At 46.0% G+C, this 27,894-nt stretch overlaps 2 protein-coding genes across 2 annotated transcripts in view; both read left to right on the top strand.

The window, feature by feature from the left end:
- The first annotated feature begins 407 nt into the window (after positions 1 to 407).
- Positions 408 to 27,668, top strand: LOC132591613 (zinc finger protein 729-like). The gene is made up of 2 exons (XM_060270930.1): positions 408 to 4,308; positions 23,124 to 27,668. Exons 1-2 carry the CDS (start codon positions 3,227 to 3,229, stop codon positions 24,349 to 24,351), a joined length of 2,310 nt encoding a protein of 769 aa, XP_060126913.1. The 5' UTR covers positions 408 to 3,226; the 3' UTR covers positions 24,352 to 27,668.
- LOC118081428 (zinc finger protein 91-like) overlaps positions 27,580 to 27,894 on the top strand; it is a 41,870-nt gene continuing 41,555 nt past the window's right edge. The window contains exon 1 of the mRNA XM_060270827.1: positions 27,580 to 27,668. The gene's annotated coding sequence lies outside the window, so the exon portion shown is untranslated. The remainder of the gene's footprint in view (positions 27,669 to 27,894) is intronic.

Raw genomic sequence — 27,894 nt, 5'->3', positions numbered from 1 at the left:
CCCCTTCTTTCTGCGGATCAATCGAGCGGGGGAGCGGCTGATTTAGGCACTGCTGGGATAAAGAAGTCTCTCCCCCAGAGGGGGCGCGTCCTTGGAGAGCCCCCAGCCTTTATATTGCGGCGGGAAAGGAAATCGGAATAGAATAGGGAGCAAGGGAGGGGGAGCAGAGAGGACAAAGAGGTAGAGCTGCAGGGCGGGGAAGGGAGCGATGAGCGGGGAGAGAAAGGGGGCAGAGACCCCCAACAACAACTCAGTTCTTGGGGCTCTATCTATAGAGGCCTCGATCCGGCTGCCGATCGGGGACCCTCCATTCTCAGGGTTCGCATTGCAAGCCACACACCCCAAAAGAAATCATCCTTCCTGCCTTTTACTATGTGTAATGCAGCGGGGTGGGGGGGGTACAGGGGGGAGCCTTTCTGCAGAGGGAGCACCGGCAGAGTTTGCATTGCAAGATCTCCTTTGCTGCGCCCCTCCCGGCCTTTGAGGGAATAGAAATGGGAGGGCCACCAAGGGCTGGGACTTGAACCTAGGCCTCAATTCCGCGACCCTCTGCATGTTCTGGGTTCCCCCTGGCAGGAATCCCTGGGGCGCTCCTGGCTCCGCCCGGGAACTCAGGCAAGGCTTGGTGGGTCTCCTTTGTCTAGAGCAGGCATCCCCAAACTTCGGCCCCTCCAGATGTTTTGGACTACAATTCCCATCTTCCCCGACCACTGGTTCTGTTAGCTAAGGATCATGGGAGTTGTAGGCCAAAACATCTGGAGGGCCGCAGTTTGGGGATGCCTGGTCTAGAGATGGGGTGCCCAAGCTTTTTTCGAAGAGGACCAGATTTAATGACATGAACATGCATGAGGGCCAACCAAAGTTGTTGACCTTTTTTATGATTTTATCCCTGGTCTAGAGAGAGGGAGTCCATGGAAGGGTTATTGGAGGGGCGAGAGAGGCCTGGATAGAGACCTCACCCTGTCTCCCTCCTCTCCCCCCTACCTGCCACAAGTCCACTGATTGGGAGAGATTTGGCGGGAGGGCAGAGGAAGTTGGGGGGCTGAGGGAGGAAGTGTGAAGTATCCCTGGGGGAGGAATCGAAGCCATCTTGGAGAAAGAGAGACTTGGGGTCTGCCTGCGTTGATTTCTCCTTCCTGCCCAGGAATCTGACATGACTTCAAGTCTGCCCTGATCCACCCACCCTCTCTTCCCTTGAAGCTCAGTCCTTCCCCTGCCATAAGTCCCAGATCAGCTGCTGCATGGGGTGCTGGGGGTGTTGTTGTTTAGTCGTTTAGTCGTGTCCGACTCTTCGTGACCCCATGGACCTGGGGGTGTTATAGCAAGTCTAACCATTGGGGGAAAGAGGAAAGGGAGGGTGCCCACTCTATTATTTCCACCCTTTGAGGCTTTTGTCTTGGCAATTACAGTCTCACCCACATGCCTGTGTTTCTGTGAAGAAACATCAAAAGGGTTCCTACCCAGAGATAACTGTTCCCCACTCCTCTCCATTCCACCAGGTTTCCATTATTCCCACTATATCAGTTCTCACATCTGTGGGATTTAAGCTATTGGGAAGATTGCTATGGAAATGAGTGGGGTTCCCCCAAGCCTGTGTAATCATTATTGCAATTGTTATTTTTATTTATTTATTGAATCTGTTAGTCACTTTCCCTTGCCCAGGACAGCCCAAAGGGACTCACAACAGTTGTTGTTGTTACAACAGTTGTTGTTGTTGTTGTTATGTTCCACGGTGACACTCCAAGGTCTTCTTTGTCCTGTTTCCTATACTTCGGGGGGCACAGAGAAGGCTGTTCTCAGGGCCTGCTCCACCGTTAGGCAGGAGGCAGCAGATGCAGAGAAGGGCAAGGAGGGAGTGTCATTTGGCTTGTCCTGATTTAACCCTCTATCCTCTCATCCAGTGGAAGGTGTGGTTCCATTGCCAGTGTCCAAGACACAATACAGCAGCCTCGGGAAGTCAATGGTGCAGGGTGATTTGGGAATGTGTGCAGTTGGACTATATCAGGAAGATGTTGGAGATCATGGAGGAAGGAGGAAATGAAATACAGCTATTCAGCATTTTCAGAAGAGGGGGAAGAAGGGGAGAGTGTGTCCCACTAGATAAGACTCCCATCATCCCTGGCCATGGGCCACCCTTGCTTTGGCAGGTGGTACTTTGTGTCCAACCACATCTGGAGGGTCAGAGATGCCTCACCTCAGCATAGAAGGTTCCTCTAGGGCAGCATTTCTCAACCTTGGATCCCCAGATGTTCTTGTACCACAACTTCCATGAACACTGACCACTGGCCCTGATGGCTAGGAATGATGGGAATTGTAGTCCCACAACATCTGGGGACCCAAGGTCAAGAAAGACTGCTCTAGGGCTCAGTGTTATTTGGGAGTTGGTTGAACTGGATCTTAAGGGTTCTTGAGAAATTTCCCAGGGATTATGGTATCTAGACCTATCTGGGGTCGTCAACAGGTTTACCACACCTATCAGCCAATCACCTATTCCCACCACCCTTTTGAGTAATACCCTTGCCACGCTCCCACTATATATAAGGGTCTGGTGACTTCTGTTTCAGTGTATCTGAAGAAGTGTGCATGCACACAAAAGCTCATACCAGTGACAATCTTAGATGGTCTCTTAAGGAGCTACTGGAAGGAATTTTTTCTATTTTATTTTTATCTAGACCCTAATACTATTGTAAGATAATGCTGCTTCATTAACGTTGATTGAGGGTTAGGAAAGGCTGATGATGCATTGCAATTATTTGACATTATTTCATTTGCCTTTCCTAAAAAATTGTAACATATGGAGGACAGGAGATAATACAGTCATATCTCGGTTTAAGTACACTTCGGTTTGAATACTTTCAGTTTAAGTACTCAGCGGACCTGTCTGGAACAGATTAATCCACATTCCATTACTTTCCATGGGAAAGTTCGCTTCAGGTTAAGTGCGCTTCAGCTTAAGTGCTCTTCAGCTTAAGTACAGACTTCCAGAACCAATTGTGTACTTAGACCGAGGTTAAAATATGTTAAAATAAGAGAAGGTGCTAATTGATGTGTGTAATATTCCTTTGTTCTCTTCCTATAAAACAAATAGGATTCCCCACCCGCCCGTCAAAAGAAGACAATGGAGAAGGCAGTCAAAATTCTGGTGGGCCAAATCCAATGCGAATAACGAAAAAACCATTTAAATACATGGAGTGTGGGAAGAGGAGAGGATAAACAATTTGAAAGTATGGAGTGTGGAAAGAACTTCAGTCAGAGTGGAGACCTTAGAAAACATCAACGAACTCACACAGGAGAGAAACCATTTAAATGCATGGAGTGTGGAAACAGCTGCAGTCAGAGTGGAGTCCTTAGAAGACATCAACGGACTCACACGGGGGAGAAACCATTTGAATGCATGGATTGTGGAAAGAGCTTCAGTCACAGTGGAGGCCTTAGAATTCATCAACGGACTCACACGGGGGAGAAACCATTTAAATGCATGGAGTGTGGAACGTGCTTCAGTCAGAGTGGAAGCCTTAGAAGACATCAACGGACTCACACGGGGGATAAACCATTTAAATGCATGGAGTGTGGAACGTGCTTCAGTCAGAGTGGACTCCTTAGAAGTCATCAACGGACTCACACGGGGGAGAAACCATTTGAATGCATGGATTGTGGAAAGAGCTTCAGTCACAGTGGAGGCCTTAGAAGTCATCAACGGACTCACACAGGAGAGAAACCATTTAAATGCATGGAGTGTGAAACATGCTTCAGTCAGAGTAGACTCCTTAGAAGTCATCAACAGACTCACACGGGGGAGAAACCATTTAAATGCATGGAATGTGGAAAGAGCTTCAGTCGCAGTGGAAACCTTAGAATTCATCAACAGACTCACACAGGAGAGAAACTATTTACCTGCATGGAGTGTAGAAAGAGCTTCAGTCGTAATGGACACCTTAGAATTCATCAACGGACTCACACAGGAGAGAAACCATTTGAATGCATGGAATGTGGAAGGAGCTTCAGTCACAGTGGAGGCCTTAGAATTCATCAACGGACACACACGGGAGAGAAACCATTTAAATGCATGGAATGTGCAAAGAGTTTCAGTCGCAGTGGAAACCTTAGAATTCAGCTACAGACTCACACGGGGGAGAAACCATTTAAATGTATGGAGTGTGGAAAGAGCTTCAGTCAGAGTGGAAATCTTAGAATCCATCAACGGACACACAGAGGAGAGAAACCATTTAAATGCATGGAGTGCGGAATGTGCTTCAGTTGGAGTGGACTTCTTACAAAACACCAACAAACTCATATAGGGGAAGAAACCATTTAAGTGCTAGGGAAGTAGTTAGTACGGAATGCTTTTCCAAAACATCTACCGAATTCCATGGGGTGGAACCATTTAGAGTGCAGAACATTTTTCTCTCTGAATTTACTCTTTCCTTCAAATCAGTAACAGGAAATCAATCTTAAATGCATGCAGCATATATGAACTTTTGTAGTTTATATGTGACGTTGTTTAGACATGTATTTAAAGTAATGAAGGTAACATTTCACAATAGTAAGCATAATATAATATTTAATATATTTTTAGATAGGGAGGGGGAGTGTGTAAATCTGGAGTGTTGCTGCTGAATGAGGAGTGAGCTGGTTTTGGTGTTTGGTGGGAGGGAGTTGGAAATGTTTGTAACTGGGAATGGAGAGTTGCACAAAGTGGAGCTGAGATTGGTGGTGTTGCTTTGGAAGCAGAGTTAGTTAGATTAATATTATAGGAACAGCAGCATAGCTCCCACTATTATAATTGCAATAATGCAATCATGACACAGAAAGATTGAAAGCACCTACCTGTACTATATGCCCAAGTTAATCTTGAAACCCTCACCTTTACCTTTGATTTACAGATGTACTAGCTGGCCCTGCCACACCTTGCAGTGGCTAATTGCTATGACTGCCCCACCCCGTCCCGATCCATGACCTATTCTGTTCCTCCCCCCCCCGGCTCATCCCTGTGAATCCCCCAACACTGTCCTGACCTACATCAGTATCTCCATTTGGCCTAGTCTGTAAAGGCTTTGGCCTAGGAGGAGGAGGAGGAAGAGGAGTGGGTGGGATTATGGCAATATTTGCCATCTGTTCCTTTGACGTCAACTTGAGGTGCAATATTTAGCCTTTTTTTACAGAGAAAATCACGTTTTTAGGTGTGTTAGGGGTGGGATTTTATGAATCTAAGGTTCTGCAAACACTCGTATTGGCAAGGAACAGTGTGTCCAAATTTGTGTGAAATTGGGCAACCGGTTTCAAAGAACATTGGACTATAACAAACATGGACCTTCTACATTTATATATATACCAGCTGACCCGGCCACGCGTTGCTGTGTTTCTTCCTGTGATCCCCCCCCACCCTGTCCCGATCCATGACGTATCCTGCCCCTCCTCCCTCCACCCCAGCTCATCCCTGTGTTTCGGTAGGATACCCTTCCTTCTGTTTCCACTGGGGAGTGTTGGCCCCTCCCCCCTGTATCTCCATTCCTTGTCCCCACCCTTTGATAAGGAACTGTTAGGTTCTGGGTTCTATTTCCCAGCATGCACTTTTGTCTGAGCCCTCTGTTGCCCCCTCCCCCCTGTATCTCCATACATTGGCCCCTGTGCACGCATCGTGAACATTTCTATATATTTAGATTAAGGATCGGGGGTGATGATGCGCCCTGGGATCCAGAGAACTTCTTAAAGAATCCCAACCCGGGACAGGCCCAGACAGAAGGAGGGGGGTCATATGGGCCACTTGGCGCGGGCCTCCGAATCTAAAGGGGGCCTCGGTCAGCATATTCACAATCAGTAAAATGAAAAAAGTAACAAAAGGGTTAAAAACAGGGCCACTTTATCTATCTGGCCCGGGCCCTGTAAGGGCCTGGCAACAGAAGGCGCGTTCTGAAGTACCCGAGTTGTTCAGTTCCATAAAAAAACCCAGGAAGCGGGAAGGGGAAGGTAGGGGATTGTAAATGGGGTGGGGGGTGGCCACTGCAAATATCTGAGGACTTAAACTGGGGAGAGAAAGTGCATGGTGGTTGTTGTGTGTTTTTTTAAATTCACAAAGGCTTACAATCGGTTGTTTCTCCTAAAATAAGACATACCCATAAAATAAGCCATAGCAGGATTTTTAAGCATTTGTGCAATATAAGCCATACCCCAAAAATAAGACATAGTGATAGGCACAGTTCTGGAGGGCCCCAAGGAAGAGGTAAGGCTGGACGCGTAATAAGACATCCCCTGAAAATAAGCCAATGTGGGGTTATTGTAGGAATAATAAATATAAGACGGTGTCTTATTTTTGGAGAAAGATGGTAAAGCCTAGGAGGTGGGGTTTGTGGGTGTGGCGCGTTGTTGTGGCTAATCCCTGTGACTGCCCCCAGGTGTCCCGATCCATGATCTATTCAGTTTGTGTCCCCCTCCCCCTCCATGCCCGGTGTATCTCATGACGTTTTGAAGGATGGTATTTATTTGTGTCTTGTGGATTTGGGGGGGGGGGATACTGTAAAATAAAAACCCCTTGCCGTGCAGGGGCCTACATAAATCAAAGGAGGTTCAGGCAGGTCCCAAACCGAGAGCGCTGAGGGTCAACTTCCTCCAAATCCACCAGCTGCCCCAAGACAGGAGCCACCTCTGGGCCCTGAGGGTGGAAAGCCTCCCCTCCACCTTTGCAAAAGGACATGATCCGAGGGACTCCTTCTGACAGCAGACCACAATGCGCCATCATGTACTGGCTGGATGCAGAGGAGGGGGGAGACCACTCTTCACACTCCTAAATCTTCCACCATTCCTGCTTCATTGGATTCCATGGGTTCTAGTTTTATGAGGGGGTGGAGCTTTTCTTTATCCTCTTTCTCCCTGCTCTCTGATCAGTCGCTCCTTCCTCGTCTTCTCTCCAAACTAAAAGGTCCCAAATGCTGAACTGTGCACAGTACTCCAAATGTGTTCACGCCATAGATATGCACGACTCCCTTAGGATAGTAGCAGGTGTGTGTTTTGCTAAATGCAGAATGGTTCTTTTATTAGATTCAGAAGCAATACATGTGCAGGTGAGTGAGAGGTTTTACAGATTTTGTTCTAAACAGCAATAAATATATACATTACCATCTCAAGCTACCTGGACTGCTGCTGTTGCTGCTCTTGTGAGTGCATGCGAAGACCGCTCCCTCCTCCAGACAACTCCATCAGGCCTAGGGGGCAGGGCCCACACTCACACATACTCTGAGCAGCTCTTTGCAGCAAGTGGCGAAAATGATTTTAAATGCTTTAAGTGTTCTTAATTTGCTACACCTTGAATGGTGGTTTTTAATGATATGATATGATTTTATGATTTTATTTCTGTTTGGGGTGAGACAAATGTTTAGTTGGGGTGGGGAGTAGTTTAATTTTGGCATAATTGTTTCTTGTTTTGTTTCTATTTTATTATTTTGTTAAGTTATTGTATAGTTTGTATTTTGCTTTTTAAGGGGAAAGGATCAGGGCTGCCTGGGAGGGGGCCTCAGTCGACAGGATGGCTGGGGCAGGTTCCAAAGGGAGGGATGTACTGGGACACCCGATCTCAGTGATCACGGGCCAGAGGACCTGGTGTTCACCTCTGGTGACGTAGGTGATCTGACACTAAGTAAAAGTGAAACAAAAGAAATGCCATGGTCAGATCACTTCCTGGTGCAACTGAACTTTTCCGCGACCCTTCCCCCCTGCAGGGAGGTGGGACCAATTCGGATGGTCCGCCCGCACCACTTAATGGATCCAAATGGTTTCCAGAGAATGGTAGGGGATTCTTTATCCCATGTTGATGGCCTTTCAGCTGATTCCCTGGTGACCCGGTGGAATATGGAGTTAACCAGGGCTATTGACTGTCTGGCTCCGAAGCGCCCTCTCCAATTGCATGGAGCCCGGACAGCCCCTGATTCTCCCCGGAGCTGAGGGTGATGAAACAATCGCGGAGACAGCTAGAGCGCCAGTGGCGGAAAACTCACTCTGAATCAGATCGGACACAGGCTAGATCTCAGTGTCCGGGCTAAATGATGGGAGGGGATATTTTCCTTGTGTTAGATGGATGTTGAAATAAAGTGTGATTGACAAGGGCATGTCTGGATTACAGATTTCTGCCCAACACCACTCCTCTTCTGTGACATACCTGTAATGTTTAGATGACACACTGAGAAATGTGCGTTGTGGGAACTTTTAAAAACTCATGTAATTTTTGTCCTGGACGTTTTTCTTTTTTGCTCCTTTTGGAGATTGAGAAGGGATGAAATAAATAAATGACCAGGCCTTCTGGCCGCTGATTTGCTTACTCATTGCTTGGCTATGGTCTTGCCTAGGGGTCAGCAACCTTTTTCAGCCGTGGGCCAGTCCACTGTCCCTCAGACCATGTGGTGGGCCGGACTATATTTTGGGGTGGGTGGGTGGGAAATGAACGGATTCCTATGCCCCACAAATAACCCAGAGATGCATTTTAAATAAAAGGACACATTCTACTCATGTAAAAACATACTGATTACCGGACTGTCCGTGGGCCAGATTGAGAAGGCCATTGGGCCGCATCTGGCCCACGGGCCTTAGGTTGCCTACCCCTGGTCTTGCCTTCTCTGATCAATCCAGCATCCGCAGGGCTAGACTCCAGCGATGTTGGAAAGCGCTTTAGATACCAAACCCCATTTTCTCTCCATAACACAGAAGTCACAGAGTTGCCCCAATCCATAAAACAGTGCTGGAGAGGCTGTGTCTTTCTTCTTTGGTGGGGAGAAGATAGTTGTCCCCAGGTGACTGTTCAGTGTCCCAGTAGAGTTGCTTTGGGGGAAGCACTCTTCTCTGGCTCCTCTCAGGCAGCAAATGTATTTGGCTCCCCTCACCCACAAGGCTGAGTCTCCCCCCCCCCCGCAGCCCTTCTCCCACTCTTCTGATCCACAGAAGTAATGGGGCAGGGGAGGAATCAGTGGCAAAAAGGGATTTTTCCTCTGCTCCCCACCCCACCCCCGAAACATAATGTTCCTTCCCTCCAAACCAGCTCTATAATTCATTTTCTTTCCTGAAAAGGTTTCAGGTTCCCTCCCGGCAGCGGCACGGAAAAGACCCCCATCCCTGAAAAGACTCTTCTCCGGGGCATGAAGGTCGCACAGCTTGACCCTCCCCGCCCCTCTGGAGTAACCCCCCTCCTGCCCCCATTTCAAGCCTCTGCTATGGGGTGCAGACCCCCGCAGAACTCGCACCAGGACCCCGCAATGCAAGTCATGTGCAAATCTCCTCTTCCAGCAACTCCCCCAGTCAATTGGCGGGGTGGAGGTGTCCCCGACGGAGCCCCAAAGAGCAAGAGGCAAAAGGCAGCTCCTTCACGTCCGCTTCGCACAGGCAGGGGGGCTGCTCTAAGCAGTGGCATAGCAAGGTCAGGTGGTAAGGAAAAGTAAAGGTAAAGGGGGCCCTGACCATCAGGTCCAGTTGTGTCTGACTCTGGGGTTGCGGCGCTCATCTTGCTCTATAAGCCGAGGGAGCCAGCGTTTGTCTGCTTCCGGGTCAAGTGGCCAGCATGGCAAAGCTGCTTCTGGCGAACCAGAGCAGCGCACGAAAACACCGTTTACCTTTCCGCCGGAGTGGTCCCTATTTATCTACTTGTATCGACGAACTGCTAGATGGGCAGGAGCTGGGACCGAGCAACCGGAGCTCACCCCGTTGCAGGGATTCGAACCGCCGACCTTCTGATCAGCAAGCCCTACGCTGTGTAGTTTAACCCACAGCGCCACCTGGGTCCCTTAAGGTCAGGTGGTACCCAGTGCCAAAAAAAATTTCTCCACCCCCCCCACATTGAAATTATTAAAAGAAGGAAAAATAAGATACAGTTGCAAGTGTCACTTTCCAGTTTATGATGTGTGAGCAATAAGCCTTAAAATCTTTTTTTCGTAACTTTTTCCTCTGCAAATCTTGAAATCACATCAGTTGGTGGAGCTAGAATAAAACCAAGCCCCCCCCCCCAAGCTGGAACCAGTGAATGTGTGTGCTGCCTTCTTCCATTTCAGGGGGATATGTGGGCTAGATGACCCTTGGGGGTCCCTCCAGCTCTACAATTCTAGGATTCTCTGTCGCCCCAGGCAGAAAAATGTATCAGGTCAAAATGTGTGGGCCCCGATCCGCATGGCTTCACAAGATTCATGGAGGGGATGGTTACCCATGGCTGCTCCTATGCTCAGATCCTTCTTGCAGGTTTCCCAAAAGGGGCATCTGGTTGGTCACTGTGAGAACAGGATGCTGGACTACCTAAGGATCTGTAGAAAACGGCCATAGAATTGTAGAGTTGGAGGCTAAACCCAAGGGTCATCTAGTCTAACCCCCTGCAATGCAGGAATCTCAACTCAAACATCTAAGACAGATGGCCCTCCAAACTCTGCTTAAAAGCCTCCAAGGAAGGAGAGTCCACCCCCTCCTGAGGGAGACGGTTCCATTGTCAAATTGCTCTTAACTATCTGCCAGAAAGTTCTTCCTGACATTTAGTCGGAGTTGCCTTTCTTGTAACTTGGATCCCATGGTTTGGGTCGATCCAAAGAGGCTTCCCCTCCTCTGCCACCTCATGCATTCAAATGGAGGTGTCTGGTGTTGGAGCTGGGACCCTCCTTGCAAGACACAGGCTGCCCCAGAAGCCCTGCCATGCTAGCAGTCACTAGGTGCTCCATCAGCAGAAACAGTGAGTTGAGGTTACTGCCTTGCATAAAGTTTATTTTATCCCCGCAGCAGCCTTGGTTCAACCTTAACAAAGGTCCTTCCTGCATCCAGCCCAAGTTCAAACACCAGCCCCTATTTTAAAAAGGCAGCCGTAATGACGACACTGGACTACCGTTTAGGGTTGTTGTAAGTTACTGTTCCAAACCCCACAAATCCAGTCTACTTTGCAGGGCTGTTGTAATGCAGAGGGGCTGCTGAAAACCTGGGCTCACGCTTTAGGGGTCATGGTTGCCCTCGCTCATGTCCCAAGCTCCCCCCTTGGTAGCCATTTCCTTCCTGAACAGAACAACGTTATGTGGGGCTTTGAGGAGACATTGTGTGTGTGAATGAAGGGGGGGGCACACTGCGTACTGGAGGGGCAGCCCCCCCTCCCATCATTCTAAAAATTCCTGTAACACCGGCAGAGGATTAAAAGAGAGGAAGGGGGAAATGTAAGCTGTGCCACCTCCCTGCCCCGAAGAACTTTTTGGGAGGGGGGAGTCTCCTTCCCTGCCGCCTCCAGGAATCGAACCTGTGACATTGTCAGGAAAGAAACAGGATATTCTGAGCTTGTTTGGAAGGAGGAGAATTTATGTGTCTGGGAGGGCGGCGCCCCAAGGGTCAGTGAGCTCCACTTCCTAGAGAGGCAGGGAGGTTTGGAGGCGGAGAGGGGGCCAAGCTTGCAGGGGAGGGGCCTCCATCCACATTTCCGGAAGAGGAGCAGGTCTGCAGAGGAGGAGGAGGAAAAAGAGGTGCAATGTATTGGGGGGGTTGGGATTGTGAGGAGGGGGAGAAGGATGTAATGTTCCTGACCCTGTTCTGTAGGGCAGCTGGGAAGGGGGAGCAGGAATTGGGGCGAGGGGGAGGGATAAAATGAAAGTATGGGAGTGCTCCCACCTCCCCCTTCCTTCTGTGGAAGGGCTGAGCCTCAATTCTGCGACCCTCTGCGTGGTTCAATTTCGGTTCCCCCTGGCGGAAATCGGAATAGAATAGCGAGCAAGGGAGGGGGAGCAGAGAGGACAAAAAGGTAGGGCTGCAGGGCGGGGAAGGGGGCGATGAGCAGGGAGAGAAAGGGGGCAGAGACCCCCCAACAACAACTCACTTCCTGGGCGCTATCTGTAGAGGCCCCCATCCATGCAATCCGGCTGCAGAGGACCCCCATCCCCAAGCAGGGCTGGGACTTGAACCGAGGCCTCAATTCCGCGACCCTCTGCATGTTCTGGGTTCCCCCTGGCAGGAATCCCTGGGGCGCTCCTGGCTCCGCCCGGGAACTCAGGCAAGGCTTGGTGGGTCTCTTTTGTCTAGAGCAGGGGTGCCCAAACATTTTTTGAAGAGGGCCAGATTTAATGACATGAACATGCATGAGGGCCAACCAACGTTGTTGACCTTTTTTAGTATGCAGAGAGATTAGGCCCCCAAAACGCACTTTGGACATCCCTGGTCTAGAGAGAGGGAGTCCATGGAAGGGTTATTGTAGGCGAGAGAGGCCCGGATAGAGACCCCACCCTGTCTCCCTCCTCTCTCCTCTACCTGCTCACCTGTATCTGTAGTGCCACCTATCTTTTGTGACAACATCTTAGCTTAGAGCAGGCACCCCCAAACTCGGCCCTCCTGCTCTAGACAAAAGAGACCCACCAAGCCTTGCCTCAGTACCCGGGTGGATTTGGTAATCATAAATTATTTAAAAAACGTATAAATCAAAATCAATCAGTGTTGGAAATGCAAAGAAAAAGAATTTTTTTTTAAATTACAGGAGCACTTGTATTTCCCCTTTCTCTGCACCTCACCCATTCCTCACCTATCCCCTCACAGCTTAACCCAAGCCCCTTTTTAATGAGAGAGAGAGAGAAAAATGATTACCAAAGTGCTGCCTGCGATGTCCCAAAAGGGGCCTCCTTATCGCGGGTGTCACCTTCGCCATCTGGGAGCGTGTCCTCCTCCCCTGGTGGCCAGACGCCCTGCTGCATTGCGCCACCCAGTCCAGGCCTAGAGATGGCCCTGAGTGAAGCATCCCCGAGGGAGGAATCGAAGCCATCTTGGAGAAAGAGAGAGAGCCTGCCTTCCTTGACTTCTCCCTGCTGCCCAGGAATCTGCCATGACTTCAAGTCGACCAGGGATAGATCCCTGAACAGGAGCCCCGATCCACCCACCCTCTCCTCCCTTGAAGCTCAGGCCTTGCCCTGCCATAAGTCCCGGATCAGCTGCTGCATGGGGCGCTGGGGGTGTTATAGAAAGTCTAACCATTCTATTATTTCCGCCCTTTGAGGCTTTTGTCTTGGCAATTACAGTCTCACCCATATGCCTGTTTTTCTGTGAAGAAACATCTAAAGGGTTCCTACCCAGAGATAACTGTTCCCCACTCCTCTCCATTCCACCAGGTTTCCATTATTCCCACTATATCAGGTTCTGAGGTCTTTGGGATTAAAGGTTTTGGGAAGATTGCTATGGAAATGGGTGGGGTCCCCCCAAGCCTGTGTAATCATTACAGCAATTGTTATTTTTATTTATTTATTGAATCTATTAGTCACTTTCTCTTGCCCAGGGCAGCCCAAAGTGACTTACAACAGTTGTTGTTGTTGTTGTTGTTGTTGTTGTTGTTATGCTCCATGGTGACACTCCAAGGTCTTGTTTGTCATGTTTCCTATACTTCAGGGGCAGAGAGAAGGCTGTTCTCAGGGCCTGCTCCACAGTTAGGGAGACTGAGGCAGCCCCTTCAGGCAGCAGAGGCAGAGAAGGGCAAGGAGGGGACTGAGCTGAGTGTCATTTGGCCTGTCCTGACTTAACCCTCTATCCTCTCATCCAGTGGAAGGTGTGGTTCCATTGCCAGTGTCCAAGACACAATACAGCAGCCTTGGGAAGTCAATGGTGCAGGATGATTTGGGAATGTGTGCAGTTGGACTATATCAGGAAGATGTTGGAGATCATGGAGGAAGGAGGAAATGAAATACAGATAATCAGCATTTTCAGAAGATGGGAAAAGTGTGTCCCACTAGATAAGACTCCCATCATCCCTGGCCATGGGCCACCCTTGCTTTGGCAGGTAGTACTTTGTGTCCAACCACATCTGGAGGGTCAGAGATGCCTCACCTCAGCATAGAAGGTTCCTCTAGGGCAGCATTTCTCAACCTTGGATCCCTAGATGTTCTTGCACTGCAACTTCCATAAACACTGACCACTGGCCCTGATGGCTAGGAATGATGGAAATTGTAGTCCCACAACATCTGGGGACCCACAGTTAAGAATGGCTACTCTAGTGCTCAGTGTTATTTGGGAGTTGATCGAACTGGATCTTAAGGGTTCTTTAGAAATTTCCCAGGGATTATGGTATCTAGACCTATCTGTGGTCGTCAACAGGTTTACCACACCTATCAGCCAATCACCCATTCCCACCACCCTTCTGAGTAATCCCCTTGCCACCCTCCCACTTTATATAAGGCTCTGGTGACTTCTGTTTCAGTGTATCTGAAGAAGTGTGCATGCACACAAAAGCTCATACCAATGACAATCTTAGCTGGTCTCTTAAGGAGCTACTGGAAGGAATTTTTCTATTTTATTTTTATTTTTTATCTAGACCCTAACCCTATAAACCCAATATGCCCACACTCAGCAGGGGTGGAGGATTATTGTGCAGAGGATGAAGAACTTCATGGTGAATTTAGGACCCTGATGAAAAATGGGCAGGTTCATGGACATAGAGCAGCTCCCTTTCATCTGAGAAACCACTTTTTATAAAAAGTAAACCCCACAGTTCAACCGTATTATAAGATAATGCGGCTTCATTAATGTTGATTGAGGGTCAGGAAAGGCTGATGATGCATTACCATTATTTGACATTATTTCAGTTGCCTTTCCTAAAAATTTGTAACATATGGAGGACAGGAGATAATACAGTCATATCTCAGTTTAAGTACGCTTCGGTTTGAATACTTTAAGTTATTTTTTTTTCAAATTTAAAATTCTTTATTTCATAATTTTTAAAATTACATGTTAAAGGAAGACAAGAAGAACCAGAAAAAGGCAAAAAGAAAGCCCCAAAGGGCCATAAAAATAGAAAGAAAAGTACGGAAAATCATTATACATAAATTTACATAAACCAAAACTCGAACTTAAGCAAAAACCTATCCATGCATACAAAAATTATGATTCCAAACATACTGACATAAATATGCTAATGAAATAATGATAAAAAAGAATGTATGTGTATATATATATATATATATATATATATATATATATATATATATATACACATACATGCATATATATACATACATGCATATATATACTAACTCAAAAATCTGATAAATCACAACATAACTCATACATCTACTATCAAACATAATATAATAATAAGGAGGGGAAACAAAAAAGATACAGATAATGAAAAATACAGATACAAATAAGAATAAAAATAAAGGTACTTCTGATTGTCTGTATACTGGTATTTATAATATAATCTTCTCTTTACTTGTTGTGTTCCAACTTTCATCCCCGTCCACTTCCGGGTAAATTTACCTGCTTTTACCTAATGTGTGTTGTCTCTTTGTACGGCATTTAATTTAAGCATATCACCAACTCTGATTTTAATCCCTCCTTTATTAAATATTCCTCTAGTAGTTTCCATTCACTTTGAATTTTTTGTTTCGGGGTGTTTCTTATGTAAGCTGTCATCTTTGCTAAATTCGTATACTCTATTAATTTATTTTGCCAATCCCATACTGTCGGTGTCTCCTCCCCTTTCCATCTCTGTGCTATAAGAGTCCTAGCCGCTACTACCGCGTATAGTAAGATGTTCCTCCTGTCTTTGGGCATGCCCTCGGGTACCATGCTTAGCAAAAACAACTCTGGTTTTTTTTTCCAAATGTGCACTTTAACATCCTCTTTAACTTCTCATAAATTATGTTCCAAAACCTTTGTAGTTTTTTACACTGCCACCAGCAATGCAAGTACGTTCCTATTTGCTCATGGCACTTCCAGCACTTATTTGAACCTGTTCGCTATTCTTTCTGGCGTTAAGTGCCACCTATATACCATCTTCATTGTATTTTCCTTGATCGCTGTGCAAGCTGTGAATCTTATACTTTCTATCCATAATTTCTCCCACTGTGTACAATCAATAGCTCTGCCAAAATCCTGTGCCCACTTTACCATAACAACTTTAACTGTCTCATCTTTTAGATTCCACTCCAACAGAAATTTATATATTGCTGCCAATTGTTTCCCCCCGTTTTCGATTAACATTTCTTGTAATTTTGATCTTTTTTCCTGAAAGCCAATTCCCTTATGTTTCGTAAACTCTGTATTTGATTATATTGTAACCAGCTTGCACAGTGATTCTTAACCTCCTCATATGGTTTCAGAATATATTGTTTATCTACCACTTTTATCAGGTCTTGATATGTTATCCATCTTTCTTTATTTCCTCCCCCCGCCCCAGGGCCGTCATTTCGAAAGGTGATGCCCACCACGGTGTCTTTGGTTCTAGTAATTTCCTGTATTCCAACCATACCTTAAATATTGAATTTTTAATCACGTGGTCTGAGAATTCCTTGTGGATCTTTTCGTTTTCTTGTAGGGGATATGCATGCTAACCAAGAGAGTTTCTAAACCCCTCTAAATCTAATACTTCTCTATTCTCTTAACACGATCCATTCTTTTAACCAACACAAATTTGCTGCAGCATAATACAATTTTAAATCCGGTACACCCCATCCTCCCCTCTCTTTGCTATCTGTTAGTAATCTAAATTGGATTCTGGGTTTCTTTTTACCCCAGATAAATCTACTTAGATCTCTCCTCCAATTATTAAAGATCTCAGTTTTCCCGATAATTGGTAACATCTGAAACAAGAATAATTTTTTTGGCAATATCATCATTTTTATTGTTGAGTTTCTTCCTATTATTGATAGGTGTAGATTATCCCATTTCTCTAAATCTTTTTTTATTTCTTTCCACAACCTTCTATAGTTATTTTCATATAGGTTTACATTGTTCTTAGTCACTATTATTCCCAAATACTTTACCTTTTTTACCACCTCCCAGCCTGTAACCAATTCTAATTTCTTCACTTCATTTTCCCTCATATTTTTAGCAATCATTTTTGTTTTCCCTGTATTAACCTTAAATCCTGCTATCTCTCCGTAGTTTTTTAATTTTGATTTCAACTTTTCCACAGAATCTGCTGGGTCCTCCAATATTATCAAGATGTCGTCTGCAAAGGCCTTAGGTTTGATCTCACTCTTCCTAGCCTTCAATCCTCTGATATTTCTATCTTCTTTTATCTCCTTTATCAGGCATTCTATTGATAAGATAAATAAGAGGGGGGACAATGGGCATCCCTGTCTCGTTCCTTTTTTAATTTCAAATTATTCTGTGACTTCGCTGTTTATTATTATTCTTGCTGATTGCTCCTTGTATATCGCATTTATTCCCCTTAAAAAATTCCCCTCTATCCCAATCTCCTCCATTGCTTTCTTCATAAATTTCCAGATCAAATTATCAAACGCTTTCTCAGCGTCGAGGAAAACAAAGGCTACTTTTTGGCTCGGATTCCAATCAAGGAACTCAATTGCATCTAAAAGTATTCTCATATTATTACACATTTTACGTTTGGGCAAAAATCCCTGCTGTTCATTGCCTAATATCCTGTTCAATATTTTCTTTAATCTATTTGCCAAAATCAATGCGAAAATTTTATAATCCGAATTCAGGAGGGATATGGGTCTATAATTTCCAACTTCCTCCTTTTTATTATTATCTTTTGGGATTAATACGATGAATGCCTGTTGCCAGGATTTGGGAAATACTCCCTTTCCCAAGATTTCATTAGCAAGTTTCTGATATATCTCTATTATTTCATCTTTAAAATTTTTATAATGTTGGCTTGCTAATCCATCTGTCCCAGGAGACTTTCCTTGTTTTGATTTATTTATTACGCCGAATATTTCTTCCTTTAATATTGGGGTACTTAACTCTTTTTTCTCTTCATCTTTTAATTCGGTCAAATTTAGATTTCTAAAATAATTATCTAATTTTCTCTCACTTATATCTTCCTCTTTGTATAAATTTTTATAATATTTCCAAAAGCATTTTTGAATGTCTTCCCCTTTGGTCCAATTTTTCTCTCCTTAATATTTGTGATTAAACTGTTTTCCTGTTTTTTCCTCAATTGCCATGATAAAAGGCGTCCGGCTTTCCCTCCTAATTCAAACTGTCTTTGTTTTGCCCATTTTATCTTCTTTTCAATTTCATTCCCTATCACCATTGACAAGCTATTCTGTAAAATTTGGATCTGGTTTGCTATTTTTGTCTCATTTGGATTTTTTCCCAATTCCTTCTCCTTTTCTTCTATTTCCTTTTCTATTTTTTTTAAATATTTCCCTTCTCTCTCTATTAATTCTACTTTTCTGTTGAATATAAATGCCCCTCACAAAAGCTTTGCTCGCTTCCCAGACTGTTGTTGTATCCGTGTCCTCCCTCGTATTTATTTGAAAAAATTCCGTCAGTAATTTTTTCACCTTTGCGACGAACACCTTGTCATTTAGTATCTCTTCATCCATTCGCCACCTACCTTTCCTTCTTTCTTTCTCTTTCAGACTTACCATTACCGGGTTATGATCGCTTATTGATTTTGGTAAAATTTCACTGTTCCTTATTTTTAGCATCAAATTTGCGGATAGCCACACCATATCCAATCTGGCTGCCGACTTTTGGAGACCTGAGTAGTGGGTGAATTTCTTTTCCTTGGGATTTCTTATTCTCCAACCATCCTTTAATTCAGGGGTCCCCAGACTTACCGGGCTTCGGGCCGGAGGGCAGGGGAGTGCGCGCGCAGCGGGCCGGAGGGCGGGGGAGTGCGTGCCCGTGCGCACACGCACATGGTCGGAAAAAATCGCCGAAAATCGCTTGTGCGCATGCGTATGGGCCTCCCCCGACCCGGAAGTGCATCGGAAATGACCTCTTCTGGGGTCATACGCATGCGCACAAAGGATTTTCGGCGATTTTTTGCCGATTTTGAAGATCGTCGCCGCGCCGCGCGCTGTAAGAGCGGGCGGCGGCAGCAGGCGGCGGGGGTCGTCGCGGGCCGGATTGGGAGGCCAATTGGGCCGCATCCGGCCCGGGAGCCGTAGTCTGGGGACCCCTGCTTTAATTCATACTCATCTATTAAATCTCGAAATTCTTTTGGTAATTCTCCACTACTCTTTCTCTCTTTACTTGTTCTATCCCGTTTCGCATTCCAGACCCTGTTAAAGTCCCCCGTTAATATAATTTCCTCCTCTTCTATTATCTTACCCATCTGATCTTTCAACTTTCTAAAAAAACCTGATTTGCATCCATTAGGTGCATAGATGTTAATCACTATCACGTTACCGCCTGGTAAGTATAACCTTGTACCTACCATTCTTCCTTCTTCATCCTGGAGGATCTTTTCTGTCTTGATATTTTTCCTTACATAAGTGGCTACCCCCCTCTTCTTTCTCTCATCCAGCGATGTGTGTACCTCTCCCAACCTTTTATTGTCTAAAACTCTCTTGTGTCTGTTAGCTACATGCGTTTCTTGGAGGCAGATCACATCCCAAACCCCTTTCTTTAGAATGTGTTCTACCTTATTCCTCTTCAATTTATTATTCAGACCGTTCACGTTCCATGAGATCACCTTTAGATTCATCACTTTAATATCACACTTTAATAACTCAGACCAGCCAAAATATACTCACACTTTACACTGCGCCAAAAAATGGAAAGTAGATAAAATAAAAAGGAGACTTATTGTATCGTTATGTTATGTCGTTATGTTATTCTGGCAACTTCTGAACACGAACCACCCCCTTAGAGCCTAAAAGAAATTCACAAAACCAAAAGAAAAGGAGGATATACAACCAATTCTTTCCCCCTCCCACTTCTATCCTTCTACTTGCCCTTCTTCAGTGTTGCTCTCGCCTTCCTCCCCTCCTATTTCATTCCTAAGCTTTCTACTATACCTCTCCGCCTCCTCGGCTGATTTTATTGTCTTCCTTCTTTCCTTGTAAAAAAAAGTCTAACCCTCTGGGTACTCCCAGGTGAACCAAATTCCTCTTCTCCTCAGGGCATCTGTCAAGCTTTTATAATTTTGTCTTTTCAGTCTAAATCTTTTCGGGATTTCTTTGTAGATAGCTATCACTTTCCCATCTATTACAAGGTCCTCTTTCTTCTTCCTTTGTAGAATCTTATCCTTCAGTAATGATGTGTTCAGATGGACCATGCAGTCTCCCGTCAGCTTTTTCTTTTTCTCCATCCTCACTCTGTAGATTTTGTCCACATCCATCCATAAGTCCTCTTCTTTTACTTTTAGCCACGCAGCCAGCTCCTTCACCATTTTTTCTTCGATCTGTTCATTTTGGGCCTCTGGGACGCCTCTCATTCGGAGAAGAAGGGCCTTTTGCCTCATCTCAATTAATGCCATCTGGTCCTCTAATTCTTCACACCTTTTTCTCCAGTCCCTTCTATCATCCTCTTTATTTTGCATTCTTTTCAGTTCTTTAGTCTCCTGCACCACTTTCTTGATAGCCTCCTCCTGTTTGTTTACTTTCAGGTTTGTTTCTTTTACTGCTTTGTCCAGCTCTTTATTTTTGGTGCTTAGTTCTGCTATTTGTCCAGACCAGGGGTGTCAAACTCAAATTCATCGGGGGCCGCATCAGCAGTTTGGTCACCCTCAAAGGGCCGGTTGTATCTGTAGGACTATGTGTCCACTCTTTATTATCATAAATTATTGTCACTGCATTCAATTATTACTGTTTTTGTAATAATGTAAGTAATAACTAGCTCTGAAAGCAGAAACATGGTCAGAATAATGGCAAGTAGATATTCAAATGTACAATTATTGTACAATTTATTGAAAAATGATTTTTGGTAACTGCACTGGGTGGTGGAGGCTCGCTAGGGTTTCATGCAGGACCTTTGCAGAGCTACTAGTACCTGGAGATGCTGGGGTCCTTCTGCATGCAGGACAGATGTTCTGCCAGTGAGCCACCACCCTTCACCAAAGGGACTGGCTGAGGTTGACTCACTGAAGCTGCTCTCCTGGTTCCAGGGTTTAAGGGCCAGAAGTATAAAGCAGCATCCTATGTTTCTGAGGAGAGGGAGAGGGAGAGGGAGAGGGAGGGGAGGAAGGAAGGAAGAAAGGAAGAAAAGAGGGAGTGGGAGGGAGAGAGGAAGGAAGGAAGGAAAGAGGGGAGAGAAAGAAGAGTAGGAAATAAGGAAGAGAATAAAGAAGGAAAGAAAAAGAAAGAGGGAGAGAAGACGGAAAGGGAGAAAGAAGGAAGGAAGTAGAGGGAAAGAAAGAATAAGAATGAGGGAGAGGAAGAAAGTTGGGAAGGACGGAAGGAAGAAAGGAAGGAAGTAAGGAAGAAAGAAAGAAAAGAGGGAGCAGGAGGGAGAGAGGAAGAAAAGAGGTGAGAGAAAGAAGAGTAGGAAAGAAGGAATAAAGAAGGAAAGAAAAAGAAAGAGGGAGAGAAGACAGAGATAAAGAAGGAAGGAAGGAAGGAAGGAGAGGGAAAGAAAGAATAAGAACGAGAGAGAGGAAGAAAGAAAGGGGAGGGGGGGTCGCCGCCTTGATTCAGCGCCAGAAAAGAGCGCGAAGGGACCCAGGGGCAAAAAGCATTTCCCCGGCCCCAGCTGTTTGTCGGCGCTTTGTTGGTGCAGCGCTTCAGCAGCAAGGTCCCACTGCTGGGTCCCGCTGGCTGGGGCGCTCGGCGGGCCACATGACGAGGTCTGGCGGGCCGGATTTGGCCCCCGGGCCTTGTGTTTGACACCCGTGGTCCAGACATATCTGTGATCATTTTAGAGTTCTGTTCTATTTTGGACTCTACAGACTCTATTTTGGACTCAACGGCGTCTAATTTATCGCTCAGAGATTTGTTCATCTCCGTAATAAGTTCTTTGATGTCTGATAAGGCGTCATTATCTGGAGATGATGATTGTCTCCTAGCTTGGCTTGCTGCTGCCGTTGTTGTTTGGGCTTTATTTTTATTCATGCTGCTGGTCTTATGGATCGCTGTTCGCGTGGATGCCCTGGTATCTTCTCTCTCACTGGGAGTTCCCCACTATTAAGCTAATACAACATTGGTTTCCACTCAATAGGCAGAGAATGAACTTTCCTTCCTATCTCTGGCTTAGTCTCTCCAACAGTTCTCCCTGTAGGGCACAGTTTTAAATTATATCGGCTTGTTTAGAAGTGAGAGTTCCTCCCCTCCTCTAGATGTCGCTCTCCACCTTTAATCCTCGCTCCTCACTCCCTTCTTTACGATAGGTGTGGGCGTTTCGTCGCTCAGTTTTCCCACTATTCACTTCCTTAGAGAAGGGGGAAGTCCATGGACTGCGTGAATCTGCTAAAATTTGTCCTCCATCTTTTAGTATTCTCTGCCTTTCTGGCTCCACTCCAAAGTCAGGAAAATAGAATAAAATATCCTCCTCTTCCTCCCGCACGCCAGTCTTGCCTTGCTTTCAATTGATCTTGTCTCTTTCGCCTCCCACTTGCCTGCCGCCTCCACTAACCTGTGCCGGCTCAGGCTTGTTTCAGGCTTCGCTAAAATTTCCTCCTCTTGGCAACAACCTGGTGATTGCTTTCCCCTGATTAAACGTTTATAAAAGTCCGTACAAAGTCTCTCCGTTACAAGTTTTCTTTCTCAGTAAAACATGGCAACCCTCCGACCTTTCTTCCCCCTTACCGCCTCTCTCTCTCTCTTCGCCTCCTTCGCCTCCTTCGTGTTCTCACCTCAGTCGTCATTAGCGGTTTTTCTTATGCTTTCTTATGCTTCTTTGGTCGGAGTGCCTCAGCGCTTGCTGGTCGAGACCTCAAAAAGCGTCTTGCCGAAGAGCCGCCAGTAAGTTTTGCGCTTGGCGCCTCTCCCCCCCCTTCCACCGTACTTCAGTGCCAGGAGGGTGGAGTTCTGCCTCTCGCGCCGCTTTTCTTTCTTTTCGCGATAGCCCCATGCTATCACTTAATCTGAGGGGGGGAAATTGACGCTAGCCCCCCCTCACGCTTTGCTCTTGGCCGCCGAGGTTCCTCCGGTTGCGGAGCTCCTCCGAACGCGTCTCGACACCAGCGCTCCTCGACCGGAAGTTGAATACTTTAAGTTTAAGTACTCAGCAGACCTGTCTGGAACGGATTCATCCACATTCCATTACTTTGCATGGGAAAGTTCGCTTCAGGTTAAATGCGCTTCAGGTTAAGTACAGACTTCCGGAACCAATTGTGTACTTAAACCAAGGTACCACTGTATACGATATGTTAAAATAAGAGAAGGTGCTAATTGATGTGTGTAATATTCCTTTGTTCTCTTCCTAGAAAACAAATAGGATTCCCCACCCCCCTGTCGAAAGAAGACAATGGAAAAGGCGGTCAAAATTCTGGTGGGCCAAATCCAATGGGAATAACGAAGAAACCATTTAAATACATGGAGTGTGGGAAGAGGAGAGGATAAACAATTTGAAAGTATGGAGTGTGGAAAGAACTTCAGTCAGAGTGGAGACCTTAGAAAACATCAACGAACCCACACTGGGGGTAAACCATTTAAATGCATGGAGTGTGGAAACAGCTTCAGTCACAGTGGAAGCCTTAGAAGACATCAACGGACTCACACAGGGGATAAACCATTTAAATGCATGGAGTGTGGAATGTGCTTCAGTCAGAGTGGAGTCCTTAGAAGTCATCAACGGACTCACACGGGGCAGAAACCATTTAAATGCATGGAGTGTGGAATGTGCTTCAGTCAGAGTGGAGTCCTTAGAAGTCATCAACGGACTCACACGGGGCAGAAACCATTTAAATGCATGGAGTGTGGAATGTGCTTCAGTCACAGTGGAAGCCTTAGAATACATCAACGGACTCACACAGGGGAGAAACCATTTAAATGCATGGAGTGTGGGACGTACTTCAGTCACAGTGGGAGCCTTAGAAATCATCAACGGATTCACACGGGGGAGAAACCATTTAAATGCATGGATTGTGGAAAGAGCTTCACTGATAGTGGAACATTTAGAAATCATCAGCGGATTCACACGGGGGAGAAACCATTTAAATGCATGGAGTGTGGAAAGAGCTTCAGTCGGAGTGGACACCTTAGAAGTCATCAACGGACTCACACAGGGGAAAAACCATTTAAATGCATGGAGTGTGGAAACAGCTTCAGTGAAAATTCACACCTTAGAAGACATCAACGGACTCACACAGGGGATAAACCATTTAAATGCATGGAGTGTGGAAAGAGCTTCAGTCGGAGTGGAGGCCTTAGAATTCATCAACGGACTCACACAGGAGAGAAACCCTTTAAATGTATTGAATGTGGAAAGCGCTTCAGTAACAGTGGACATCTTAGAATTCATCAACGGAGTCACACGGGGGAGAAACCATCTAAATGCATGGAGTGTGGAAAGAGCTTCACTAATAATGGAAACCTTAGAATTCATCAACGGATTCACACAGGGGAGAGACCATTTAAATGCATGGTGTGTGGAACGTGCTTCAGTAGGAGTGGGAGCCTTAGAATTCATAAACGGATTCACACAGGAGAGAAACCATTTAAATGCATGGAATGTGGAATGTTCTTCAGTTGGAGTGGACTTCTTACAAAACACCAACAAACTCATATAGGGGAGGAAACCATGTAAGTGCTAGGGAAGTAGTTAGTACGAAATGCTTTTCCAAAACATCTACGGAATTCCATGGGGTGGAACCATTTAGAGCGCAGAACATGTTTCTCTCTGAATTGACACTTTCCTTCACATCAGTAACAGGAATTCAATCTTAAATGCATGCAGCATATATGAACTTTCGTAGTTTATATGTAACGTTGTTTAGACATGTATTTAAAGTAATGAAGGTAACATTTCACAATAGTAAGCATAATGAAATATTTAATGTATTGTTAGATAAGGAGGGGCAGTATGTAAGTCTGGAGTGTTGCTGCTGAATGGGGAGTGAGCTGGTTTTGGTGTTTGGTGGAAGGAGTTGGAAATGTTTGTATCTGGGAATGGAGAGTTGCACAAAGTGGAGCTGAGATTGGTGGTGTTGCTTTGGAAGCAGAGTTAGTTAGATTAATATTATAGGAACAGCAACATAACTCTCCCACTGTTATAATTGCACTAATGGAATCATGACACAGAAAGATTGAAAGCACCTACCGGTACTATACAGTATGCCCAAGTTAATCTTGAAACCCTCACCTTTTCCTTTGATTTAGAGATATACTAGCTGGCCCTGCCACACCTTGCAGTGGCTAATCGCTGTGACTGCCCCATCCATGTCCTATTCTGTTCCTCCCCCCACCCCGCTCATCCCTGTGAATCCCCAACTCTGTCCTGACCTACATCCAGTCCCCTCCTCCCCCCAACCCCCACCCAGGCAAGTCAGTACCTCCATTTGGCCTAGAGGAGGAGGAGGAGGAAGAGGAGTGGGCGGGATTATGGCAATATTTGCCATCTGTTCCTTTGATGTCAACTTGAGGGCGCAATATTTAGACTTTTTTTTACAGAGAAAATCACGTTTTTAGGTGTGTTAGGGGTGGGATCTTATGAATCTAAGGTTCTGCAAACACTCTCGTATTGGCAAGGAACGGTGTGTCCAAATTTGTGCGGAATCGGTCAAGCGGTTTCCAAGAACCCATGGCCGCCCTCCCACGGCTGCCGCTTCGTCGGGCGCTCCACTGAGGGCAGCGGGCGCCCGGGAGAAGGCCGTGATTCGGCCTCTTTCTGCGGCAGCGGCAAAGGAAGCTGCCTCCTACTTGCGCAGTGAGGCGCTTGTGAGCAGCGGTTGGCAGAGGGGTGGGGGGGTGGGGAGAGAGAGTGTGTGTGTGTGTGTGCGTGCAGTCTCTGCGTCCAATCCCTGTGTCTGTGGGGCACATGCGCAGTAGCGCGGACACAGGGACACAGGGAACTGGACGCAGAGGCACAGGGACTTTATTATATAGGATTGTGCATAGATATATTTGGTGGCAGGAGAAATAAAAGGGGTGTTTAGTGGCATAAGCAGGAAAGGCTCTGTTCCTAGCTGCACTTCTTGCATGAGGAGGGAAGGGGGCACAGGGAAGAAGGGGCCGTACCAGAGCATCTGAAAGCAATGTGCTGATGGGGGCATGGTGACACAAGTGCGTGTAGAGTGCTATCCCCAAAAAGGCACAGGGGAGAAACAATATGGATGAGTATAGTGCGGAAGGCAGGTCCCAAACCGAGAGCGCTGAGGGTCAACTTCCTCCAAATCCACCAGCTGCCCCAAGACAGGAGCCACCTCTGGGCCCTGAGGGTGGAAAGCCTCCCCTCCACCTTTGCAAAAGGACATGATCCGAGGGACTCCTTCTTACAGCAGACCACAATGCACTATCATGTACTGGCTGGATGCAGAGGAGGGGGGAGACCACTCTTTTCGCTCTCCTAAATCTTCCACCCTTCCTGCTTCATTGGATTCCATGAGTTCTAGTTTTATGAGGGGGTGGAGCTTTTCTCTATCCTCTTTCTCCCTGCTATCTGATCAGTCGCTCCTTCCTCATCTTCTCTCCAAACTAAAAGGTCCCAAATGCTGAACTGTGCACAGTACTCCAAATGTGTTCACGCCATAGATATGCACGACTCCCTTAGGATAGTAGCAGGTGTGTGTTTTGCTAAATGCAAAATGGTTCTTTTATTAGATTCAGAAGCAATGCATGTGCAAGTGAGTGAGAAGTTGTACAGATTTTGTTCTAAACAGCAATAAATATATACATTATCATCTCAAGCTACCTGGACTGCTGCTATTGCTGCTCTTGTGAGTGCATGCGAAGACTGCTCCCTCCTTCAGCCAACTCCATCAGGCCTAGGGGGCAGGGCCCACACTCACACATACTCTGAGCAGCTCTTTGCAGCAAGTGGCGAAAATGATTTTAAATGCTTTAAGTGTTCTTTATTTGCTACACCTTGAATGGTGGTTTTTTATGATATATTATTTTATTATTTACTTTCTGTTTGGGGTAGGACAAATGTTTAGTTGGGGTGGGGAGTAGTTTAACTTTAGCATAATTGTTTCTTGTCTTGTTTCTATTTTATTATTATGTTAAGTTATTGTATAGTTTGTATTTTGCTTTTTAAGGGGAAAGGATCAGGGCTGCCTGCAATGCAGGAATCTCAACTCAAACATCTAAGACAGATGGCGGCCCTCCAACCTCTGCTTAAAAGCCTCCAAGGAAGGAGAGTCCACCCCCTTCTGAGGGAGATCGTTCCACTGTCAAATTGCTCTTAACTGACAGAATGTTCTTCCTGACATTTAGTCGGAGTTGCCTTTCTTGTAACTTGGATCCCATGGTTTGGGTTGATCCAAAGAGGCTTCCCCTCCTCTGCCACCTCATGCATTCAACTGGAGGTGTCTGGTGTTGGAGCTGGGACCCTCCTTGCAAGACACAGGCTGCCCCAGAAGCCCTGCCATGCTAGCAGTCACTAGGTGCTCCATCAGCAGAAACCTTGAATTGAGGTTACTGCCTTGCATAAAGTTTATTTTATCCCCGCAGCAGCCTTGGTTCAACCTTAACAAAGGTCCTTCCTGCATCCAGCCCAAGTTCAAACACCAGCCCCTATTTTATAAAGGCACCCATAATGATGACACTGGACTACCGTTTAGGGTTGTTGTAAGTTACTGTTCCAAACCCCACAAATCCAGTCTACTTTGCAGGGCTGTTGTAATGCAGACACCCTACTATGCCATGTCCCTGCCTCCCCCATGTTGTGAAATGGGTGTAAACATGACCATATCCCCCTCCCCCGTGTTATAGGAAAATCCTTGAGCTCACTTGGATGACCAAACAAAGACACCAGCCAGGAATAGTGGAGCAAAACAGCAGCCAGTGGGCCTGGTCTTTATTCAAAAGACTCTTGCAACAGGACTTCCACCTACCACATGGGAGAAGCTGGAAGAAGCCCAGAACAAAGGATGGCTCCCACTTTAATCAGTTTTATAAATTCAGGTAGGTAGCCGTGTTGGTCTGGCACAGTAGAAATATATATAAAAAATAAAAAATAAATGTTCAGTAGCACCCACAAAGTTTGTTCTTGGTATAAGCTTTTGTGTGCATGCACACTTCTGCAGATACACTGAATCAGAAGACCAACAGAAGACTTTTCCAAAGAGACCCACAACACCCCTAAAATTACACTCCTACATACATCCCCGTCGGGAGGGTCTGGGTGCTG

This window comes from Zootoca vivipara, chromosome 2 (assembly GCF_963506605.1).
Source record: "Zootoca vivipara chromosome 2, rZooViv1.1, whole genome shotgun sequence".
NCBI classification, from domain to species: Eukaryota; Metazoa; Chordata; class Lepidosauria; order Squamata; family Lacertidae; genus Zootoca; species Zootoca vivipara.
The sequence above is the reverse complement of the archived record's forward strand: the minus strand, read 5'-3'. Positions and strand labels throughout refer to the sequence as shown.